This window comes from Cornus florida, unplaced genomic scaffold (assembly GCF_030987335.1).
Source record: "Cornus florida cultivar Cherokee Brave unplaced genomic scaffold, ASM3098733v1 CherokeeBrave_3.0.0_Hap2_Chr06, whole genome shotgun sequence".
Taxonomy (NCBI): Eukaryota; Viridiplantae; Streptophyta; class Magnoliopsida; order Cornales; family Cornaceae; genus Cornus; species Cornus florida.
In genome coordinates, this window is record NW_026775576.1 from 72,630,150 (window position 1) to 72,654,406 (window position 24,257).

The window sequence follows — 24,257 nt, forward strand, 5'->3', positions numbered from 1 at the left end:
AATTCCCGCCGTAAATAAAATTTTTTTAGCTCGGTTAGTAACAACAAATGTAATGTATGTATACGAATTCCTACTACAAAATAAACATTTGTCTTTTATATTGGTCCCACAAGACGTAAATAAGGTTGCTCCCCCTTAATTAACCATCATTTTCTTGTGTTCATGAGAATATTTTGAACATTCCATCACATATTATAGTGAAACCTGTACATTTTAGATATTTATACAAATATTTTAATATAATTTAATATATATTTTTTTGTAAAATAAAAAAAAGATTTTTCCAATAGAAAAGTAGAATCCAAATGAAGAAGAATAGCCAATATTCTTGAAATAATATATATGTGAGACTCATATAAATATATTTATTGATTATTTTCCTTAAATTTTTACCAATTTGACTCAAGTATATTAAGCATTGCCCTTTTGAAAAAACGAGTCATGCAATTTGGACACACGCGCACACAATTCAGTTACACATATACACATACGTGTGTGTATACTGTTTGCGCGTATATATATATAGATTGTAGAGTATAGACAGACACACAAGCTTCAGCTCTTCTTTTCTGGAGACATGTCGCCGGAAAATCTTTCCGTCGGTCACTCTGTGTAACCGCAGGCGAATGTACGTTCTCTTTAAACTCTATTAACAGTTTCAATTTCTAGAATTAGTGTTTCATTGTTGTCTCCATCGTTGATTTCGCAATTCATTGATCGTCTCCATTTATTTCTCTGATTGATTGTTTAATGCATTTTAATTATGTATATCTATATATTTTTACTGAATTAAAATTCAAATCACATAGTTTTTGAACTTCGATGACTGTTTAATGTTCAGATGTTAGGTTTTGTTGTTGTTTGCCGTTGAGAACAAGCTTTGAGCTCTGTTATATTTTTTTTGATGTTTTGCATGGTTGGTGGAATTGGATTTTTGCAGGTAAAACGGCGTCGTAAAGGCTGTGGATTGTTGGAGACGGTAGAGTGGTGAAAGAGCTTGACGGATTTCAAGGAGGCCATTGCGATTGTCGAGTGAGCTGAGTCAGTGAGTCCGCTTTGATCAAAAGTACGAGTTGGATTCGCGAGCGAGAAAATGGTAAGCTCTAAATTCTGGTTGAGGCGTTTCCATGCAAATGCTGTGTTGTTTTAAGGGCTTTTTAATGGTTTTTTGCTTTAACAATTATGTTCTCTGTGTGTGTTCCTGTTGTCTGTATAATTTTGACATTTTTGTTCTTTAGTTGCTTGGTTTTCTGAATTGGTAATAGATTGTCTTTATTTATTTCTATTTATTTATTTATTCTGTGGAAGACTTTGCAACACAATTGATTTACACACCTGAGCTTGGTTGAATGGTGTCATTGGCATTGATTTTGAGATTGGGATGGAAAAAGTTTCCATTTAAACCTATATCATGCTCCTAAGTATTAGTTTGTGGTAATTCAGCCTATGATTCTAGTAGTTTTATATGTTATTTTAATAATTGTTTTGCATTGCTAGATCTTTAGAAACTATAATTTAGATGTTTCAATATCTTCCTTATATTTTTAGTCTAAATAATTTTCCTCATAGATTGTTTATCGACATATTTTCTATTCTATTAGATCTTTTAATGATGTAGTGATGGTTGTCTTACCATGTGGATATTCTTAGCTGAGAGGTTCTTGAAAGGTAACATGAGCATTAATAATTGGTGATAGAACTCTTAATGAGGAAAAACGATGAGAGCTTGGCACACACGCGCCAAACACACAGACACACATGCGCCAAACACACAGACACACACAGATAGAGAACAAGGACATTACCCAGTTATAGTCTGGTTGCAGCAGATCCTGGGGAGGGAGGACTCGAGACAGACCTAGCCTTCGGTGTTTCACAAAGTGGTTGCTCTAAGGCGCTAAATATGTATGAAAATATATATATATTACTGAAGGGGTCATGTTAAAATTAGTAAAGGAGTTATGTTGATGGGAAAAAATTAAGCCATTCTGCATAGTAACACAGAGATGTCAAATCTAATTCAAGCACGTTATACTGCTAGTTAATTGGATTTGGGCCAACTAATTTTGCAAACTGGTTAAATTTGAGTAGGTTGGTAATGGGATTAGGTTCTTGGATAGCTTGACCAGAAACCATTTCCTTATTATCTCCAAAATATATGCATGAGTTTTACATTTGAACATTTTAGAAGCTTTCAACAAAATCTTTAATTTACACATAACAGACATGTGAAGAAAAAAAGAACTAATAAGTGGTTTGCAGTTTTGAAATCAAGCTTGCAAGTAATGGAACAATAAATGTTTACAAGTTTCCCTGAATCAAGTAAGCATAAGATCTTATCGATCAGTTGCTGTGAGTTAAATAAGAATAGATATATACCTTGCTTACTGTTGGAGATCATAATGTTAGTTCTGCTAGAAAGCACATAATCAGTCCCAGTGAGATACACATACATAGATAATGTATAAGGCACGTTCTTGTGAGATTGTTGTTAAAGTATCAAGATAATGCTTGTCTCTGTATCCACTATAAATCATAGTTCCTATCAAGATAATGCTTGTCTCTGTATCCACTATAAATCATAGTTCCTTTCTGTTTATAATGTACAAGACACATTTTCCTGTATCGGGATTAATTTACCTAACTAAAGTAGTCAAACCCTGTCTATTCTAGTTTGAGATTCTTTTCTTTTAAGTGGCCGCCTTATTTTTCGGTGTGCTTGTTGATATGGAATTGAAACTCCTACATCTTATAAACTTACCGGCTTTCGTTCATGCAAACTAGTGCTTATTGGGCTTTAATATATTTTCCATGTTTCTGTATTTGGAAGGTTGGATGGTAGCTTGTTGAGTTGTTGCATTGAAATTAAAGATGTGTTTCATTATACGGTACTTCAGACAATGTTGCATGGCCTGAGGTGTATGTATTAAATGTGGGTGAATGTTTCAGTGTTGCATTTACCTAATCTCCGAATCTTAGGACATGCTGACACTGTCTAAATTGTTAGAATGTTTAATTGCTATCTTACTAAACCCACAGGGAAAATCTGAAATGGAATATTTTGTTTATATTGAAATATCCTAGCAACAAAGCAGGTTAAGGACTGCATGGAGAGATTATGAAGAAGAAAAATGGGGGAAGAGAACAGAGAGTTTTTCTAATTCATTTCTTGCAAACAATTTTTAAGAATGAACCAAACATATTTTTTACCTTGTTTTCTGATTTTTTATAGTTCCAAAAAGCTGTTTGTAAAACTGTGTCAAATGGGCCAAATTTGATTGTTTAGATCTCAGAATGGAAAGGAGTGAGAGTTTTTAATTGGATTATCCTTGTGGCCTGTCAATGAGATTTGAAAATAGATACCCCAGGAATCTATAACTTTCTAATGCAATCTATTAAACTGAAATCAAAACTGAGTCCTAAAGTTGCCCAAGGTTTATCTTTAGGTTTGAAATTGGTTGCGGTATAAGTCATTTCTGCGTACACTTAGACACCATGCACATAAACACCCCCACAGAGAGGGAGAGATCATATGATCTACAAAAAGGTAGAAGAGGAAGGAGGAGGATAGCAGCAGATACCTGCTAGAGACTTTTATGCTTACTGAGGATGTAAATGGGCTTTGTATAGATGGTTGAGAGATTGTTAGCGATGGGATGTTACAGAATAATGTTCTTAATATTATACGGGTAATGGTTTTACCTCACGTCTCAACATGGGAAGTAAGCCTGTAGGATTTGCCAAATATCAAGCTTTTAGAATGTAAATTCAAATATCATAACCCAAGTAATTTTGGGTTCATAGAGATTCTAGAATCTAGGAAATGTACTAATGAGCAGCTTAGAATATTGAAAACATAGAAATATTGATCAGTTGACATAAAAATGTCAACTGATCAAGGTATTGTGGCTATTACGTTCAATGCAGTGGTACCCCACCTCTACATACATTATAAAATGTTACTATATCAGTGAAGGTAATCCACAAGACATATATTTTCCCAGTGAGTGATTCCACTGATATATTATTGATTGCGTCTTCACCATTAAGTGACAACTAATTGCAAAAAGAAAAATTGAAACACGTTGCTTTTGGACAATCCACATTATATGTAGACAATGTAAAATAGTTTCATTTGAAAAAGGTGACATTTTGAAAATTTGTTTTAGGTGCTGACTCTAGTGGACTTTGTGATTATATACATTTGGCATGTAATGAGTCATCTTCATTTTATGGAAATTCTATAAAATAAAAATAAAAAAACCCACCCAAAATTAGAGAAAGAGTTTTATTTTCATTTCTTTTGTAAATTTCTCAAATTCGTTGTTGATATTATCATTTGAACATGTTGATTGATATCGTTGATTCCAATTTAGAAATGATATTTTCATTTAGAAATATTATAATTCAATGATTTAGATAAAGTAGGTGCCTTAATTCCTTCCATCATACATCTTTTCACCTGATGGCATTGCCTTATTTTTAGTTTAGCTTTTGAAGTACACAATCTCTTATATCCATGCACATAGTTTTTCTTTTCTCTATTTTTCAATTTCGTAATTCTTGCGGAATGGCGCACACATCGGGCATGTGAGAAATTATTTTTAGGCCTAGTTATTTGGGAAAATTACCGAGAAGTCCTCCTTATTCCTTTTACAAACGAATGTCTTATCAAATTTCAATAAAACCAGCGAGTCATACATTTGGTAAGTGTTTCCATATTAGTTCTAATTTTCTAAATCTCTCAAATTTTCTGATTACCCTTGTAATTTGTAATTATAATTTATTTCTTTATTTTTTTGGTTTCTAGTTCGTCAATGCTTTAAAAAATTGTCTTTAAAAGTACTAAATTTATTTTATCATTTAATTTATTTATAGTAAATCAATTAATATTATGTCACGAGTTTTAATAAATTATAATTAATATAAATTTAATTCTTTTTAGAAAATCTTGCATAGAAATTACGTAATTTTATTTAGAAAATTGTATTTTGTTGGTTTTTGTTTTTTGGGTTTGTTTGGGGTTTAGTGGGTTATGCCCGGTCTACCAAAGGTTTGATTGAGGCTTAGAGAGGTTGTATAGTGGGGGCCCAAGTTTGTAACTTCTAGAGGGTTACGCCTTTGTGCATATTGTGGTGTCTATGGCTTGAAAGAAATAGAAGATCCTTTCGAAGGAAAGGAAAATCCTATTGGAATGTTAAATTTCTCCATTCTTAGTACTCTTTTTTGTTGGGTTCTAGGGAGAAATTGTAAATCCATGGATGAGCTTGTAGAGTTTTTGGATTTGTTGAGGGTATAGAGGCCCTATTTGGCCTTGTGTAGTTTCTTGGGATGTGTTCCCCTTTTGAATGCTTCTTATGCAATTATTACTTATAAAAAAAAAAAAAAAAAAAAAAAAAAAAAAAAAAAAACAGTTAAAGTATTTAAAATAACAAAAAAATTGCTAATAAGAAAATTTTAAACATGTTCAGATCAACCAAGAGATTGAATTTCATACTAGATTTTAAAAAACATTCAATTCGGTAGGGGTATGGGTAGAAGATTGTGTGATTAGAACTTTTGTGGAAGAAGGTTTCAAAAGTAGGGCTTACTGATCTTATTGAAAAACCTTACTTGTCTTTAGAAAGGAGAAATGGACTTATTGGTAATTTTCCCTAGTGATTTCCATAGTGATAGGGGCCGGCCATTGCTTGGTACAATGGTAAAAACTTAGGTTGACAAGCATGAGAACGTGAAGTAGCCCGCCACAACACCATGTAATGGTATCTCCATATTGGTATATTCAACGAGCGGCTATGTTACGTGGACTCTTCAAAAGCAGTGAAGTACCCATGTTGGACACATATTACTTGGACATGGGTATGGGATATGTGTCCGACACTTTTGGTTGGACATTTACTTACAAAGTATATCCAATCATTCAATTTTGTTATATTATTACTTTAAAATGAGTTAAATGCCTTTATTGAACACTTTGTTACATAAGAACATTACTTTATTCTAGAAAATAAAATAAAATAATTAAATAAAATGAATATTTAGCATTGCCAATGTGTCCTTCTATTTGGAGATTTGACACTTCTGACATATGGATACGTACCCGTACCCGACACACGTACCCGAGTCCATATAACATAGATGAGTGGTAGTATCATTATCTTGTGGACTGGAGGAGGTGATTTTCTCATCTTGCTTTACTAATATTCTATCTGCTGTTTTGGTTGCAAGAGAAAGAAGATTATTGTCAGCACAAAATGCATAAAATGACCAGTCCAAGAGCCCTCCTTTTTCTGATAAGTTTTTATATAATAACTTTGACAAGTATTAGCATAACAGTGATAGTATTAGATGTAGTTGAGAAGTTCTTAATTACTAAGCATTTGTTTGGTGGTACCTCCTCCATCTTCACAGCGGAATTTGAGAGGTCTAGTCCCAATTAGGACCAAGTCTGTATGTGTATCATTATATATATATATATATATATATTTTTGGTGATATGTAAGAGTTAAGACAGTCGCACACCTACTTTTCCCTTCCGAAACTTGAACCCTCAACCTTCTCTTTTTTTAAGGCAGAGGAGATACCACTCAAAGCAATCCACCTACCAATAAAAATGTAGTTGGAAAGTTTGCAGAGGAATGGTATAGCATTTAAATTGAAAAGTATATTAGTTAATTGTTTAACTTGTTTTTCCACTTCCTCAGATGTAATTAGAGTGAATTACCCAAATCTCATTGCAAGATGTTAGCTAAACTGATGATCTAAAGGAATTAATGGCTTGAGTCTCAACAAAACTTTGACTGATAACATCTAGCATTGCTAAAGATCGACACTGGGATTCTTCTCTTAAACACGTCATAGATAGATTTGGTTTAGTTACCGACTATTCAGAACTTAGATACCATATGTATACATTGCCTTCTAATGTTAAATTTTCAGGAACTATGTGGGAATGTGCTTCATTGAAATCATTTGTTGATCAGGATGCTTGGGGCTGTACATTTTTTATTATTATCCTCAATCATAGAAGTAGTGTGTCTAGGTTCCATTGTCTTCACTGTGCATTGTGCGGTTTCCATGTTCCTAAAACTTTTGTAAGGAATGGAATTAATTGCGGTTGGATTTGTATGATGGAATTTTGCAGGGGACATTTTAGATCACAACGTGATGACGGGGAACCTGATTTTGGCCAAAATGGTATTCTTATTTGCTTTAGAATGAAAAACTTAATGTTTTTTGTCAATGCCTTTGATGATCTGTCCATAATTAGTGAATTTGCTCAGTCACATCAGGAACTGCATATTAGGGAGTTCTTAAATTACCATTGTAAAGATATGAAGGTGGCCTCTGAGAGATTTTAATATTCTACTACCATTTAAGGAATATTCATCATACGTTTTGTACAAAGAAGCTTCCATTTCATATGTACATTATGTAAGTAAATATGCTAGTTGGTTACCATATGTGTGTTCCCTTGTTTATTTGTGCAAACAATCTTAAAAAATTGTGCTCGAGGATTTGGCTAAACTGGTTTGAATATAGGTGCAGGCTTTAAGGAAAAAATTTCATTACGACAATGTTATGAGAGGAAAGAAAGAGATCTCCCTGTCAGCACAAAATCTTTCCAATTCTTCCCACCAGATATTTTTTGTTTTCTTTGTTCAGCAATAGTTAGAAATCTGAAAGAACAACAAAACATATGTGATTGACTATGGAAAGTATCTTAGGCGAAAATCTGAAAGGGTCTCTATGACTCGGTCTTTATTTCATTGCAGACATACATATTCACTCTTTTAAAGTAGCGTAATCTACTGCTGGGTGCTACCTTGAAAGTTTGTCTGACATTTGAGGTAGCATGAATCAAACTCTACTGACTCAATTTCTATTTCACTTTGGATATATGAAATGCTGATAGGATTTTCATAAATATATATATTTTTTAAATGAAAAATGATAGGTCTTCCGACGTTAATTGTCAACTCTTCTACGAATATAACGTGGTTGGATCCCATTGGAACTCTTAAAAAAATTCCCGTAAACATCTCTTTCTATTCCACTCATTCCCAACCACGTTATATTCGGAGGAGTAGTCGGCAATTGAAGTCGGAAGATCTATCACTTCTCTTTTTAAACTTTTCTTAAGTGCTCTTGATTTGTCTATCCTTATTTTTCTTTCTTTCTTTCTTTCTTTTCCTTTTTTTTTTTCTTTTACTTCTGTGGATGCGTTTATCATTTTAAAGATTAGGTAAATGTATTTGTTTCATTTCTGAAACTACTCAAAGCCGTATGATCTAGTAACTTCTGTTACCCAATTAGTGTAATACTATCCTAAATGTATGTTTTTGCAGTCTTTCCAGAACAATAGCTTTTGGATGGCACAGGATGCAGGGTGTGTAACTGATGGAGATATGGGTTATAATACTTCCTCAAGAATAGAACTGAAACGTTCTCTTGTAGATGCTTCTGAACCTGAATTATTCTGCAACAAGAAGCAAGCAATAGAAGCTATTGACAGCGGACCAATGTCAGGAATTTCTAATGTGAATGTTTCTCTATGGGAGAAAACTTCCAATTTTCAAACATTTCCAGCGCAGTTTACCAACCACCTATTTGGATCTGAGCCTATAAGGAATTTCAATCCTGTTGGTAGGAACATTTCATCTCTTGGTACTGGAAATTTGAATCTGGAAAGAAAGGGTTTTGAGAATCAATTTGGGAATGAGTCCTCGATTGGCTTATCTCTATGGAATACTAAGAAAGATCCCTCTTCATGTCTCAATTATGCTGGAATTGGAGAAGTTAAAGTCAATCATGTCGGGTATTACAACAATGAGATGCATGTACCAATGGGACACCCCTATACCAGAGTGGATAACAACAATGAGATGCATGTACCAATGGGACACCCCTATACCAGAGGGGATACCAATACAATTTCAGTGGACACCACCTATAATAGGAGTGCTTACAACATATCTTCTGGCCCAACTTATTATAACGGCGATGAGAGTACCATTTCAACGGGCCCCGCCTTTACTAAAGCAGGCGACAATTTCATTTCTACGGGTCATGCTTTCAACAATAGAGATGGCAATTTCATGTTGATGGATCATAATTATAACAAGGGAAGCAACAGTGTCTTAGCAATGGTTCAGCCCTTTGACAAGAGAGACGGCAATTTTATATCTACAGGTCAGCGCCATGAGAAGCGACATGACAATATCACATCAACCGGTCCTGCTCATAGCAAGGGTGATGAGAATTTCATTTTGATGGGACCATCCAATAATAAAGATGATGAAAATTTCATTTCATTGGGTCCCTCTTATGCAAAGGGGAACAATAATGTCATTTCAATGGGTCCAATCCCTGACGGGGATTCCAACATGCTTTTGGGTCAGAATTACAACGAGGGTGAGAGCGGTACAATGTCTTTTGGTGGCTTTCAGGATCAACCTGGGAGAAATCCTGCAGTAAGGATCATTAACAGCTGTGACTTGTTGCCGAGCCAAGCTTCAGCTCAAACTTCTGAAGCAGCAGGACATAAAGTTTCTGTTGAGTGCAATGATGATCCAATTGCAAGTGTTACTCCAGCAGCTATTTCTCGGAAAAACACCATCTCCAAGAATAAGGAGAAAAAGATGCCTAAAAAGGTACCTTCAAACAACTTCCCTTCGAATGTCAAAAGCCTACTATCAACCGGTATGTTTGATGGAGTTCCTGTGAAGTACGTTTCCTGGTCACGGGAGGTGAGTTGTGAATCTTGTTTTCTAATCCATTCTAATTATTTTTTCTTATTCTGATGCACGGTGAAATGATCTGCATGCAGAAGAATGTTGTAGGAGTTATAAAGGGGAATAGTTATTTGTGTGGCTGCCGTGATTGCAAGTACTCCAAGGTAAGAAGTACTTCATTTTCTTTTTAATTTTGTAAAGCAAATCCAACAAGGAAATGTTCAATTTGAGTTTCATGACTAACTGGTTATTCAATTGTTTTATGCAGGCTCTCAATGCTTTTGAGTTCGAGGGTCATGCTGGTTGCAAGACCAAACACCCGAATAACCGCGTGTACTTCGAGAATGGAAAGACCATCTACCAAGTGGTTCAAGAACTGAAGAATACTCCTCAGGACAAGTTATTTGAAGTAATTCAAAACGTGACCGGATCTCCTATCAATCAGAAGAATTTCAATATCTGGCAAGGTGAAGTGATCACTTTTTTTCTGTTGATTTCTAGAAACTTGTTTAAAACAAACAGGAGAACATAATGTTGTGAGTCTTGTGACAATTTTCTTAATCTAACTAACATCAACATGCAGTTCTCTATTTTCTCTAACATTAGTTTTTCATTTTTACTCTTCTCATCAGCATCATTTAAAGCTGCAACCCGTGAACTTCAGCGTATTTTTGGAAAGGATGAAGTGAAGACACCGGCTTGATAACAGAATCGCCTACTAATCTGCTAGGTTGGTCAATACCTGGAAAGGGCATAGCTATGATATTTCATTATTGAAAATTTTAAGTTTGCCGTTCTAGATAGTTTGGCAAAGGATTGTTATTGTTACTTTAGCTTTAATCTTTTCAATAAGACCTTAATTTTATTCTGGTTTTTGGACAAAATTATTATCTGTTCTCCATTAGAAGTAAGATTTATCAATTTTGATTGTGCCTGAAATGCTAAACATTTATATCAAAGCTCAGAACCATCTTCCATTAGTTTGAAACATGGAGATATCCCAGGTTGTTGGTGTAGATATTGGGTGAGCCAAATGCAATCAGAGTACACCATTCAGTGATGGGTCCATTCAAATACGAAAACTTCCCTCAACTAATTGGAATGGTGTATTCTGATTGGTTGGGCATACTATTGACATTCTTCTCCAGGTGTTGGTTTGTGTCGGGATCTAAATATGCCCTTTTGGGGGTGTAGTAATCTATCTGATGGGGTTTAAAGACAATTATTATCTTTGTCCATTAGAAGATGTATCAATTTTGATTGTGCCTTAAATACTAAAAAATTGGATCAAAGCTCAGAACCATCTTCCATGAGTTAATTTGAACATGGCAGATATCCCAAGTGTTGGGCCGTGCAGGGACCTAGATATGCCCCTTTGGGGAGTAGTAAAATATCTTAACCTTTTAGTTACTGTCTATCCATGTCACTTTTACCATTGTCTTTTCTTTTTGCCCTTTTTTTTATTTGGATAAGTTGACATTTACTACCTAGTGTTGGGTTGTGCTGAAATCTAAGTATGCCCTTGGGGAGTAGTAAAATAAAAAATTAAAAAAAATCTATGTTATGGGGTCTAAATAAAAATAAGCTGGATGTATATTTTTAGATGATACATTGATACTAGTTATGACTCACAACTACAAAACTATTTAACTTTCTTTGGCTATGTTGCTATAGTTTTGTACATTAATAATAATAATAATAATAATAATAAGCATTTTTTTTTTTATAATTAAATGATAATACGTGTATTATGCAATTCAACTAAAAAATACTGAGATGCATTTGATTTGTAACTCGAACAGTTTTTTGAAAAACATAAAACTGTACAAAAAATTTTACTTGGTTCGGTTTTCTGAAAACTTAGTTATAAAAATGTCTGTTTTCAAAAAATTGTCTTTTATTGTTCTCTGAAAACTGTTTTTTCTTCTCTGAATTTTTGAAAATTGTTTTCAGAATTACAAACCAAACATGCTGGGAGTATTTTTCTTTTCTAGCAAACGGAATTTAAAAAAAAAAAAAAAAAAATTATATCTGTTGTTATATATATAGCATTTTTCCTTATAATTAAATGACTAAAGACTGATTTATCATTTATTTCTACATAAAAAAAAATAATAATAAAAATAAAAAATGTAAATGTAAAGGAATTATATACTTAATACCAATATTTTTCTTTTTCAGCAAACGGAATTTAAATAAATAAATAAAAATTATACACGCGTACCTGTACACATTTTTATGAACCATGCTCGATATAATAATACAAATGCGAAATCTGCCAATAAAGTGTGGTAGAAAAAAGTGAACAGATAATGACGAACTTAATAGAACCATTGAACCATAAAAGCGCGCCAAAAGGAGGAAATTATTGAAGTAAAGCCAATTTACTAATACAGAAAAATGTCATCCAATATCTTACAGATGAACTGCACTTGAACACACTTTTATTCTTAAAACAAACTGGGATTGTATAGACTTGTACCACTTGGCAGTTTGTGCGACAAGAACAAACACAAAGAAAGAGCAACCACCAATTTCTTTGCTGAATAGCCTAGATAAAACAGGCACTCACTACTTGTGAAACATTTGTGTATAGTTTACTATTGTTAAAATTGGTTTTGATTGGGATTGGAAGACTTCAAGAAGGATTTTCGATTCGTTGAGGTTGGACAGCTTGCTGAACAAGTTCAGTCTGCTCCTTCACATGGGCCCCGTAGAAACCTGTGGCAGTGGCAGCAGAAGGAGCACGGCCGACATATTTGATGTCCTCAATGGTGCCCCGGCCCACTGCTTTCATCGCAGTACCAAGACGGGGTGAAATGTAGCTATATGCACCCATGTTCATTGGCTCTTCCTGGCACCAAACAATCTCTGCATCTGAAAGAATCAACAAGGATTGTAAAACAAAGTCAGAAACATGATTTTAACACGTAACAGAACAACAATGAATTTCACTCACAGATCACTACTAGTCCCAAAGACCATATCAACAATTGGGCAGTCTTTAAACTCCTAAACTAGTAATCTTCAGAATATCATACAAGTCATCTAAAAACCTTTGAAGGGGGAAAACATTACTCTTGATTTTCTCTAAAGATTTATCTGAATCATAAAGGTCTGGCTTTATTTTGGCATCATAATAGAGGATTGGGTGAGCCGGGCATACCACGTCATTGGTATGCCCACCCAATTAGTATACACCATTCAAGTTAGTTGAGGGAAGTCTTTTCATTTGAGTGGGGGTCCAATTCATTGATCAGTGTATTCTCTGATTGGGTAGGCATGCCAATGACATGGCATGCTCGGCTCACCCAATATCTTCAACAGGTCATATCTGCCTCCATTCATTTTTTCATTATAAATCGAATTGCAGCATCTGCACGCCCAGATGTGCAGATGTCAAAGAGGACGAGGGGTGTCTTGACATGTTGACCATAATGTCTGAAATTGTTCTAGATACACCGCGGCTGCAAAAATTATTTACACACACCAATAGACAAATAAATTAAAAACAATTTTTATGTGCTCTGGAAAAAGTGGCTACTCCTAATGATCCATGGAGCCAAAAGACAAGGAACATTAATGGTAACCTCTCCTTCAGTTGCAAATAAAATCTGCTGTAAAATACATACTTGGGTATCGCTTCAATTCACGCTGGACTAGGTCGTATGGGAATGGACAAAGCTGTTCCACCCTACATATTGCAATGTCCTTGCCATTGATTTTCTTCCTCTCTTCATCGAGCTCATAATAAACCTTGAATATCGAATACAGTATTATTTAGAAATTTGAATTTAGTAACAGAACCAACAGGGGATGAAAAAAACCAAAATAAAAAAAAATAAAAATAAAAATAAAAAAAGGAATTCAACTGCATAACATGCAATAACTTTGATGCTCCACAATTCAATAAAACATAGTCTCTCAGTTTTCCTTTTTTCTTTTTTCTTTTTTCTTTTTTAAAAATATTTTTCAGTCGGCTTGATAATCTCATGTTCCTTTCAATTCTCTGTGCAAGCATATACGTGTTGTTTGACCGTAAGAATGTGCATGTGTGCATCTACATGGGTTGCATTCACAAAGTGGGAGTTTAAATGAAAACCTACTGTCTACAAGGTATATTATATATTAGGTCAACCCTCATAGTACATAACAAATGTAGATTATATATATCTACAAGGTATATCATGTATTAGGTCAACACTCATTCTATTGAGTAAGTAATAAATGTAGATTATACATATATATTAATATATATATATATATATACACACACACACAGACAGTTACACACCTTCCCAGAGCAAAGGATCAGACGTCTAATATACTTCTCAAGATCTGAGTGGTCGTTCTGGTCCTTTATAAGGCGCTTAAATCTGGTCCCTTGTTTGTCGAAACCTGGGTGGCCTTGGACATCATCAAACTCAGATAGATTTGATTTGCAGTCCTTATGTCGAAGCAAGTTCTTCGGAGACATCACAATGAGAGGCTTACGGAATTCCCTGTGTATCTGGGAGATAAAGGCATAATATATAAGATAGTGAAGAAAATGGTTCACAAGCTTTAAGAAATGTATAACCCAATAAGCTGCACTCACTTGGCGCCGCAAAACATGGAAATAATTTGCTGGAGTTGTTACATTCACAACTTGCCAATTGCATTCCTGGATCTGCTTACGAAGTGTTGTATCCATCTCTGGTATAACATACGGATTATCATCACTCATCTGCAATAAAAAATTTCTAGCATACATTAATCAAGTTCTGAGCACAATTACATTGACCTGGAGAACGGGACTGAATTAATTACAATCCAACACTAGCCATATCAAGGAATTTGGAACTGTAAAAAGGAAGTACAGAAAAAGACCAAACTATGCAATGAAGTGTTTTTGATGAAGTAAGAATCAGATCCAACTTTGAGGATTCTTGTACAGTTCTCAGTATCAAAACTCCAAATGGATAGATTTAGAAAAAGTAAATTCACTTAAAAAGAGTTCTATTCTTTGAATTTCTTTCCCAAATCATCCTTGATGATGTTCAAGGGAAATCAGTGTAAAAAATATCAGCAGAACCATAAATCATTATATATTATAAGTAGACAAGTATTTCTATCGGTAAATTAATGGAACTCAGGTCTAGGTTTCTTTTGATACTCAGGATACAATTTTAGGTTCCGTCCACAGAACTAGCATGTGTATATTCCCTAGCTGTGTGTGTGTGAGAGAGAGAGAGAGACCAAAACATAAGGGTATGTTAACAGATAAGAGTCATGAATTCATATGTAGGATCAACTGTAAGGCAACACCTGAAGGAAACGCTCCAATCGTGCACTTGAATGTTCAGGGCCCTGGCCATCATAACCATGAGGTAGCAGGAGGACAAGCCCAGTTTGACGCAGCCACTTCGCCTCCCCACTACTCAAAAACTGATCGAATATCACTTGAGCTCCATTAGCAAAATCACCAAATTGAGCTTCCCAAATTACCAACGCGTTTGGATTTTCCATTGAATAACCCAATTCAAATCCCACAACACCAAATTCTGAAAGAGAGCTGGAAGGGAAAGAAAAATATATGTTCTATTGATTAGGAATAAAATTTTTGTCAATGAAGCACCAATTTTCACTAGTATGATGTGTCTCAGATGCCATACTAACACTGCAGTATGTTATGTCCCTAATTAGGAGGAAAAACATTCTACATCGCAAAGTATTAGTGTGTAACCAGTAGAGATAAGCAGATGACTGTACTTTGAGTCACATAAATTGTAAGAAAACTCTCTAAACCATATGAATGTGCATTGGAAGATATACAGGATACAGGAATTAAGTTAAAGCACTCGTATTTCACTTTCAATAAGAAAAGAACCCATTCCATCACACTTCTGCAGAATGAGAAAATTTTGGGGTGCTGCTATTCCTGGGACTATCATACAAATCTATATATATATATATATATATATATATATATATATATATATATATGTATATATATATGCAAAAAATTACATAAATTTAAATAGAGGAAAATACGTCTGAGGTTTAATAATCCTAAAAGGACCACTCCACACGAGCAACAAACAAATTATAAGTTATAGCTAGTTTGGCAAATGTGTTTTTAAAAGCTAAAAGCAATTCTCTAGCATTTATGGTCAAAAAGGAGGGTAAAACAAGAGGGCAATGAAACCAATATTAACATTGCAGCATGCATGTCCTTAATTACAGGGAATAACATTTTTCATTGCAAAATATCAGTGTGTAACCAGTGGAGATGAGTAGATTAGTGTAGTGAGTCACATAAATTATAAGAAAAATCTCCAAACCGTATGAATGTGCACCTGGAAGATAAACAGGATGCAGGAATTAAGTAAACGTGGCTATTTCACTTTCAGGAAGAAAAGAACCTATTCCATCACCCACTTTTGCAGAATGAGAAAAGAAATTGTGGGGCACCTGAGAGACATCCATTCCATGGATTATCTTACAAATGTGTAATCATATAATGATATAAATAAAAATTTAAGTAAATATCTTTTGAGGTTAATAAATCCCAAAAGGACAACCCTACACCAGCAGCAAACAAATATTCCCTCCATCCCAAACTTCTTGTCCCTCCCAACTCTTTCAAGGGGAAACACATTTAATGCAGTTTCCCCTTTTGAAATTCCAAAACTGCCCACTTAATTTTAAAGGTTATATTGTTGGTTGGGAAAAGTTTTCAAAAGTTCAGGATATTTTGGGAAATATACAATTTTTCTACATTTGACTTTTCAAATATGAGATGATTTTGTTTTCCCTAATAAGTCAAATGGGAGATAAATTTTGGGACATCCAAAAATAAAATAAAAAAACAAGAATTTTGGGAGGGAGGGAGTATAAGTTATAGCTAATTTAGCAAATGTACTTTTAAAAACTAAAAGCAAATCCATGGCATTTATGTAAAAGGGAGGACAATGAAACCACTACAACTTCTTCTCAAAAAGGAAGATCATTCACTCCACTCAACAGTTTAATAATCAATTTAAAGTAGTTGTTTTTTGACGGAAAAAAAAAAAAAAATAGCCTTACCCTAAAATGTAAATAAATAGTGATCATAGAAACTTTCCACAATAACCTGCCTTAGGTTCCTATATTTCCTTTAATTTTGTGATGTAGCACTTAATACATTTGATGTTTTATGACCTAATATTCTAATTTTGGAGTCTTTACCACAGTAATACTTGTACTTTATATCATACCATATTGTTAATTCAAATGTAAACTAAAATGGGTAACCAAGGTTTACGTTTGGGTGACATGACAAAATAACACCACCACCCACCATGAATTAGTACAAATTTCAACTGTGCAATATGCCAAAGCTAAAGACATTTGCTAAGAGAACATGAAATAACTAATTGAATAATCAATCTGGGCATTCACTTGATGGCTATTAACAGGGGAAACAAACTTTCTACTATAGAGATAAACGTCACAACGGAAGATGGTTCAGTTCAACCATAACCACAAAATCATGTAACATAGCACCACCTCTCCAGCTCTTTAGTGCTTTTATCACCTAATTTTAATGATGTTGGTAGCGATAATTTTGTGATTATTGATGACATTAAATTTTTTACCAATGTATAATCTTTGTTCCAGATGAATGTACATGGTACTTCTCCAACAATCCAACAACATACAAAATGAGATTCACAATAAAAAAAACATACTGTAAAAAGAAAATACTGTGACGAAATGTTAAATACAAGTAAAGGTAGATATACCACCGGCATTTACCTGTTACTTACAGTAAACATCTCCTCATTTTGGTTCATGATAACATGGTCCAAAGGACAGTACTGCTCCCCTGTTTCCTGATCATGGACTACAGAATGGCGATGACTAAAAGTACCCCTCTCGACATCTTGACCGCTCAACCTGACATGATTCCCTTCTACAAGTAGTGTCGCAAAAGCAAGTGCTTCCCCAACTGCCCAGTCAATGCCTTCCCCTGTTTCAATCATCCGTGCACGGTCTGCAAAAATTTTCTTTACCGCCCTGTGAGGCTTAAAATTCTCTGGAAGGGTTGTGATTGCTTTGCCAACATTCTTTAAAATCTCTGGTTTTACCCTGTAGAGCATATAAATCTAAGCAAAATCCAGATGCTTGGAACACTCAGCGATGACCACTAAAAAAGCTGAGGTAACGCCATTTGAAAACTGATAGAAAACTGAAAAACACACAAGACATACCCAGTGTTTCGGACACGTGAAAGCTGTTCAGGGGACTTAAATCCAGCCCAATACGCTGAAAGCCAGTCCCTTCTTCGTGTTACATAATCCTTGCTGGCCAAGAATTCTTCATTAAGGATTGAACTGACCTTGCTCTGTATCCTATCAATGTCTTCCTTTGACACCTGACCAGATTCTAAAAGTTTCTTTTGGTAAATCTCAAGCGCTGAGGGATGATTCCGGATGACCTAATAGCACCAAAGCATATCAGAAATGTAAGCAATATTACTGATGCAGTCAAACAAGTACAAAAAATCATATAAATCACTTTATAAAAATAGAGAAGAGTATTCAAACTTATACAAGAAACAAACTAGAAAAGAAATATAAAAAATTAAGTGTGTTTTTGCAGAAATCTAATATAAGTGATAAATTCTAAAAAATCTAAGGAATACAATAGAGCTAACCTTATACATTTTCGGCTGTGTGAAAGATGGCTCATCAATCTCATTGTGTCCAAATCGACGATAGCACACAATATCAACCACAACATCTGAATGGAAAGTCTGGCGCCACTCTGCCGCAAGTTCACAGACATGGACGACTGCCTCCACATCATCACCATTTACATGAAAAATGGGAGCATTCAAGGCTTTGGCAACATCAGTACAATACTGTGAAGATCTCCCTGCCCTTGGATCAGTAGTAAATGCTACTTGATTATTCACCACAATGTGAATAGTCCCACCAGTAGTATAGTTAGGAAGTGCACTAAGATGCAATGTCTCATAGACTACACCTTGTCCTGCAAAGCTACCATCCCCATGTATCAAAACACCCATGTTCTTTGTCCTATCCACATCACTGGAGTAATATTGTTTTGCTCTAGTTTTTCCGACCACAACAGGATCCACGGCCTCCAAGTGACTTGGGTTCGCAACCAAAGACAAATGGATTCTTTTCCCACCCCTAGTTGGCCGATCATAAGAAGTTCCCAAGTGATACTTGACATCACCAGTTCCGGTGTAAAGGCCAACTTCATCCACAGGTTTTGTACCGCCGCTAAACTCGCTAAAGATTTGACGTAGCGGCTTCCGAACAACATTACCCAAAACATTTAATCTTCCTCTATGAGACATTCCAATAACTATGCTCTCAACCCCAAGATCTGCACCCCTGTCAAACATCTCTTTCATGCCAGAAATCAGAGTCTCAGCACCTTCAAGACCAAACCTCTTTGCCGCTGTCCACTTAGTGGCCAAGAAATTCTCGAACTGCGTACTCCATATAAGCCTGTCAAGGATAACCTCGCGTCGCTGCCGATTGTATTGTGTTGGTGTTGGGGTCTCAATTCTGTCTCTCAACCAGTTACACTTTTCACGATCTGCAATGTGCATGTACTCATAACCAATGCTCCCAGAATAAGCCTGCTCAAGTCGAGTTAGTATTGCTCTAAGGGTTTGCACAGGACGATTCTCAGATAAAAACCCAGACATTCTCCATACACCAATGAAAAATTCCCGATCAAGATCAGCTTCAGTGAATCCATAAAGGGCTGGGTCTAAATCATCAGGAACCTCCCTCTGCTCCAAACCTAATGGGTCCAACTTTGCTTTCATGTGACCATATACCTGGTAAGCTCTCACAAGTAGCAACAACCTCATACTCTCTTGAATCGTTTGACCTGAAATTCCGGGAGACGTGGCTGCCTGACCAACAAAGTTTCTAAAGAAATTGTCCCATGACTCATCAACACTGTTTGGGTCAGCCTCCCAAGCTCTCTGAAGCTCCTCTAGGTACACACTGCTTGTCCCATCTAAGAAACTATCGGTTAATTTAGACAGTGGCACAGGGCGAGGGACAGGCGCAGCTTGCGCCTTTGATTTAAAAACTGTAGTGTGAAAATAACGATTATGTGATGGAACGATCCGTGATCTTGCTGCATATGATCCACCCTGTGACAAAGTTCTTCTGATGGCAAGTTTCGCGGCACTGGATCCCGCTCTAAACCACGCCATTATTACTAATTCCAACCCGCAAAAAAAATACAGATTTGATAAATTTCGTACTTCCACGACCAATTTCAAACACTAATAACAATAATTTCCATCTCTACACTTCCTTAACAAACCCCAACCTACCAAATCCACCAAAAAAAAAAATTCAAAATCAAAATCACTAACAAAATCTTCAAGCATGGTGCAGAACAAACACAAACATTGTAACTGAAGCTAAAAGATTAATTTATTCCATGTTTCATTGTAACTAAATTTACAACAAAAAGCAAAATTTGAACAATGTTAACTAATTGATAAGCAGTTCAAAAGAAATTAAAATCTACAATCATTACAAACATAAATGAACACGGTAGGGGAGGGAAAAGCAAGTCGGTAACGAGCTAAATTAGAAATTTACCTAAAAACAAATCAACTGAAAATCATATGAATCAAAGAGAACAAAAATGCATTTAGTTGAGTCGCAATGACTCCAAGTATCAAATAACAATCTTGAAGTTGGATGAAATTATCAAACAAATGATGAAATTGACTTACAAAAATCAACCAACCAGAGTATCGATATATATAAATACATGCCTGTATATATATATAAATATATATAACGGAAACTAGAGAGAGAAAGTTTCAGATACATCACCGTGAAGCTTACGCCGACAGATCCAAATCGCAGGGTGTGAGAGAATTTTACATTACACAGACCCTGTTTTATGTTTTTTTTTAAAAAATTTTTAAAGGTTTTTCGGACAAAATCTACCGTCTCTCATCCCTATATTTTATTTCTTACTGTATCAATTTCTTTCCTTTGACCTCTTTCTTTACAGAAATGGAAGTTTCTACTGATTTCTCAAAGTTGGGCTGGGCCGAATTTCAGTATGGCAAGAGTCTAGTTTTAAGGCCCAGGACCAAATAATTTGTTTTTCAATTTTTTAAAAATAAAATTTTCATTTTTTTTTGGAAAAAAATTTAATTTTCGAAATAAATAACTACTAGAACTCTTGCTCACATTTTTATTATAAATTTTATAAGCATTGTATAGAAATTGCACTTTTCAGAAAAGAATGAGGTGCAACGGTTTTTTTTTTGGTTCTTTTTTTCCTTCCACAAGTAAGGAATAATAATCCCATGAAGTGGTTAATAATAATATAAAAATAATTAGTGATTTGTTTATTAAAATGCATTTGTTAATAAAGAGTTCTTTATCAATTAAAAAATTTTACTTAAAAATAAAATATTAAATTTAAAGGTACACAACAACTCAAAAATAGAAAAGTATTTTTAATTTCTTCGTACTCGTTCCAAGTTCTTTGTAACTTTTGTACAAAGAAGAATTCCTTGTTTATGTGCTCCAAACATAAACGTGCAATACCATTAGTAAATTCTTCTTCAATTGTATCACACTAAGCATAATTAAGATCAGAATAGTTGGTAATGCTTACTCGAAAATTGGAGTGTAAAAATAGTGTCTTTTGGAGCTTTTTTACATTCATATATATATTTTTTCTTCTTTTGTTTATAAATTGGTAATTTTAATTTCATTTTCTCAACTTCTGTTTTGAAAAAAAGAAAAAGAAGGATTCAAACTGTGATTGTGTGAAACCACAAGCTTGTGAATTCTCTGTCAATGTTGTGCTTGGTCAGCCTCAGTGGGCCTTGCATAGGTGGGTAGTAGCTTATTTTGACCCGAAATATTCCAAGAAAACAAATATTCCTTACCTTTTCAACAAGTTTAAAAAAATAAAAAAGAAAAAGACAAAGGATTACGTGAGACACCTATCTTTGAATTTTATTTATTTATTTATTTTTTCCAAAGGTTACCTATCTTGAATTTTGTTGAAGAACTTTGAACTGTTTTCCGGTTTTTTTAAGCTTGTCTTTACTCTTTAGAGCTTGTTTTGGCACATATTTTTTGAAAAAGGATCTTCTCCAAAGAAATTTCTCTCCTAATATTTCTAACTATTTAATTCTATCACTGTTATAGCGCCACATCACCAACCTATCATTCCATCATTAATTTACCAAACTTAATTAATTAACTAATAAATATGGTATCTTTTGAACTAAAATTTTTAAGAAAATAATTAGGGAGATTTTCCATCCCGCTAAAACTTTTACTTTACTTTTTTGCAAATTCAATTTTAAGAGTAAAATAAACTTTTTTTATTTTTATTTTTACTCACAAATAAACTTTTTTTTTTTATTTTTATTTTTACTCACACCCTTAATTAAATTATTTTCAACTGTAAATTTCGAAACTAATCCAATTGTAGCAAGGTAACTAATTGGATGAGAAAGAACAAAGACATTTTTAGTCCGATACCATATTTATTAACCCAGAAAAAACAGTAAAATTTTTGTTGGAGTGGATACAACTATGCAAGGTAGAGAAAATCTATATGAAATGAGCTTTGAGTTATCTGATGTACCAAGATCTTAAATTACTTTTTCAACCCAGAAAAAATTGTGAAATCTTCTAAACCTTAAATTGTAGCAAATAAAGATTGATGATAGTAGAGAAAAATCGAAAGAGGGAACCTTAATGGTAATTGGTATCTTGAAAATTTTAGCGCCAAAAAGTAATTAAAGTGCAAGTTTTAGTGCGATGAGAAATTGCCGTAATTGTTATCTTGAAAATTTTAGTCCAAAAGATACCATATTTATAATTAATTAATTACGTTTGGTAAATTAATGATGGAATGGTAAGTTGGTGGTGTGGTGTTATAACAGTAGTAAGATTAACGCTTTAAAATATATATATGGTTAATAATTTGATGTCTAATGTGATTTGAGGCTAACATTATCATCTTATCGTCAATATTATTAATGTTATAATGAAATAGCCTTTATTTACAAAATAATAATAATAATAAATAAATAAATAGTTTGAATTTGTCCAATTAATGCAGATATAATGCTTGTCCTTCGTTGCTGTTTTAAATGCCCCTACTAAATCCATAAATTATTTGGTCCCCTCACCATCGACTATAGCACCTCTTTTTAGCCTACCAAAATTAAGGGGAAAAATAATATTATTGCCAACTTTAATACTAGATATAAATAGGCATCATTATTACTCTTGTTTGTTTTCATAAAATATGTCTATTTCTTTTTCCTTATCTTAGACTCTTTTTCTTATTTTTTTAGTTTATCATAGCTGTATCATCCCCTTTTTCGCTTTCACATAAAGTTTCATGCTGTTCAAATTTAATAATTTGATTTATACAAAATCTAAAGCAAAAACTATAATGTTTTTATAAGAAAAATGATATTATTGTTTACTTTAATAACCAACTTAAAACCAACATAGATAAAAAATAAAAAAAAAAACATGACTTGTTATTCTAAAATTTCAACTTAAACAGGCATAAATACTATTCTTGTTTGTTTCCATAAAATATATTCATTTATTTTTGTTTTTCATAGCTGTATCATCTTCTTTTTCGTTTTCACAACTTTTATGGTACTCAAATATAAGAATTTGATTTGTACAAAATCTAAAACAAAAACTACTTACTTTCTTTAGTTATGTTGCTATAGTTTTGTACATTAATAATAATAATAATAATAATAATAAGCATTTTTCTTTATAATTAAATGGTAATACGTATATAATGCAATTCAACTAAAAAATATTGAGAGGCTCCTTGGTTTGTAATTATGAGAACAATTTTCGGTTAAAATTCTGCTTGATTCAGTTTTCTGAAAACTAATTACAAACCAAGCATGTCCGGAATATTTTTCTTTTCCAGCAAATGGAATTTTAAAAAAAAAAATTATATCTGTTGTTATAGTTGTACATTATATATATATATATATATATATATATATATATATATATATATAAGCATTTTTCCTTATAATTAAACGATTAAAGACTGATTTTTCTATATATATATATATAAAATAAATAAATAAATAAATAAATTGTATATGTAAAGGAATTATATACTTAATACGAATTATATAAGTATTTTTCTTTTTCACCAAACGAAATTTAAATAAAATAATAATAAGGGTTAAATGCAAAAAAAAAAAAAAAAAAACCCTGAACTATTTGCAACTAATCCCTAGAACTACAAGAAACCCTCTTGAACTTTCAATTTGTTGCAATTTGCCCACTTAGGCCACCGGAAAAGAAAAAAGACAAAATTGCCCTCCCTATAAAACGACGCAGTATCATTGCACTTATTGATGCCCTAACTCGTACGGCACCATCACAACTCCGCCGCCAATGCCATCGATCCAACCCAACCCTCTCTCCTCATCGAACGTTGCCGCTGTAGATATTCTTTCCC

General features: G+C 33.8%; 2 protein-coding genes across 3 annotated transcripts; one reads left to right on the forward strand and one right to left on the reverse strand.

Annotated features, from left to right (window-relative positions):
- Nucleotides 1–534: 534 nt before the first annotated feature.
- Nucleotides 535–10,618, forward strand: LOC132312021 (uncharacterized). 2 transcript variants are annotated; one of them, XM_059810230.1, is made up of 7 exons: nucleotides 535–628; nucleotides 941–1,096; nucleotides 7,145–7,197; nucleotides 8,349–9,749; nucleotides 9,830–9,898; nucleotides 10,003–10,201; nucleotides 10,367–10,618. In XM_059810230.1, the coding sequence occupies exons 3-7, from the start codon at nucleotides 7,168–7,170 to the stop codon at nucleotides 10,435–10,437; spliced, it is 1,770 nt and encodes a 589-aa protein (XP_059666213.1). In that variant the 5' UTR covers nucleotides 535–628; nucleotides 941–1,096; nucleotides 7,145–7,167; the 3' UTR covers nucleotides 10,438–10,618. The 2 variants fall into 2 exon arrangements, with proteins under 2 accessions (XP_059666213.1, XP_059666214.1); XM_059810231.1 differs by lacking the exon at nucleotides 7,145–7,197.
- Nucleotides 10,619–12,067: 1,449 nt separating this feature from the next.
- LOC132312023 (uncharacterized) lies at nucleotides 12,068–20,758 on the reverse strand. Its single transcript, XM_059810232.1, has 9 exons — nucleotides 20,603–20,758; nucleotides 18,415–20,084; nucleotides 17,969–18,195; nucleotides 17,514–17,846; nucleotides 15,042–15,288; nucleotides 14,332–14,460; nucleotides 14,029–14,244; nucleotides 13,367–13,490; nucleotides 12,068–12,611 (listed from the first exon to the last, which is right to left on the reverse strand). The coding sequence occupies exons 2-9, from the start codon at nucleotides 19,963–19,965 to the stop codon at nucleotides 12,373–12,375; spliced, it is 3,066 nt and encodes a 1,021-aa protein (XP_059666215.1). The 5' UTR covers nucleotides 19,966–20,084; nucleotides 20,603–20,758; the 3' UTR covers nucleotides 12,068–12,372.
- Between the last annotated feature and the right edge of the window lie 3,499 nt (nucleotides 20,759–24,257).

What these genes read in the sequence shown, in the direction of transcription:
- LOC132312023 (XM_059810232.1), bottom strand. Translation starts at nt 19,965, where the DNA reads ATGGCGTGGTTTAGAGCGGGATCCAGTGCCGCGAAACTTGCCATCAGA. An exon ending in GATTGGAGCGTTTCCTTCAG is followed by an intron (nt 14,461 to 15,041) that starts GTGTTGCCTTAC and finishes TTTTTATTGCAG; the next exon opens with ATGAGTGATGATAATCCGTA. An exon ending in TGATCCTTTGCTCTGGGAAG is followed by an intron (nt 13,491 to 14,028) that starts GTGTGTAACTGT and finishes TCGATATTCAAG; the next exon opens with GTTTATTATGAGCTCGATGA.
- LOC132312021 (XM_059810230.1), top strand. Translation starts at nt 7,168, where the DNA reads ATGACGGGGAACCTGATTTTGGCCAAAATG. An exon ending in ACGTTTCCTGGTCACGGGAG is followed by an intron (nt 9,750 to 9,829) that starts GTGAGTTGTGAA and finishes ATCTGCATGCAG; the next exon opens with AAGAATGTTGTAGGAGTTAT. An exon ending in GAATTTCAATATCTGGCAAG is followed by an intron (nt 10,202 to 10,366) that starts GTGAAGTGATCA and finishes TCTTCTCATCAG; the next exon opens with CATCATTTAAAGCTGCAACC.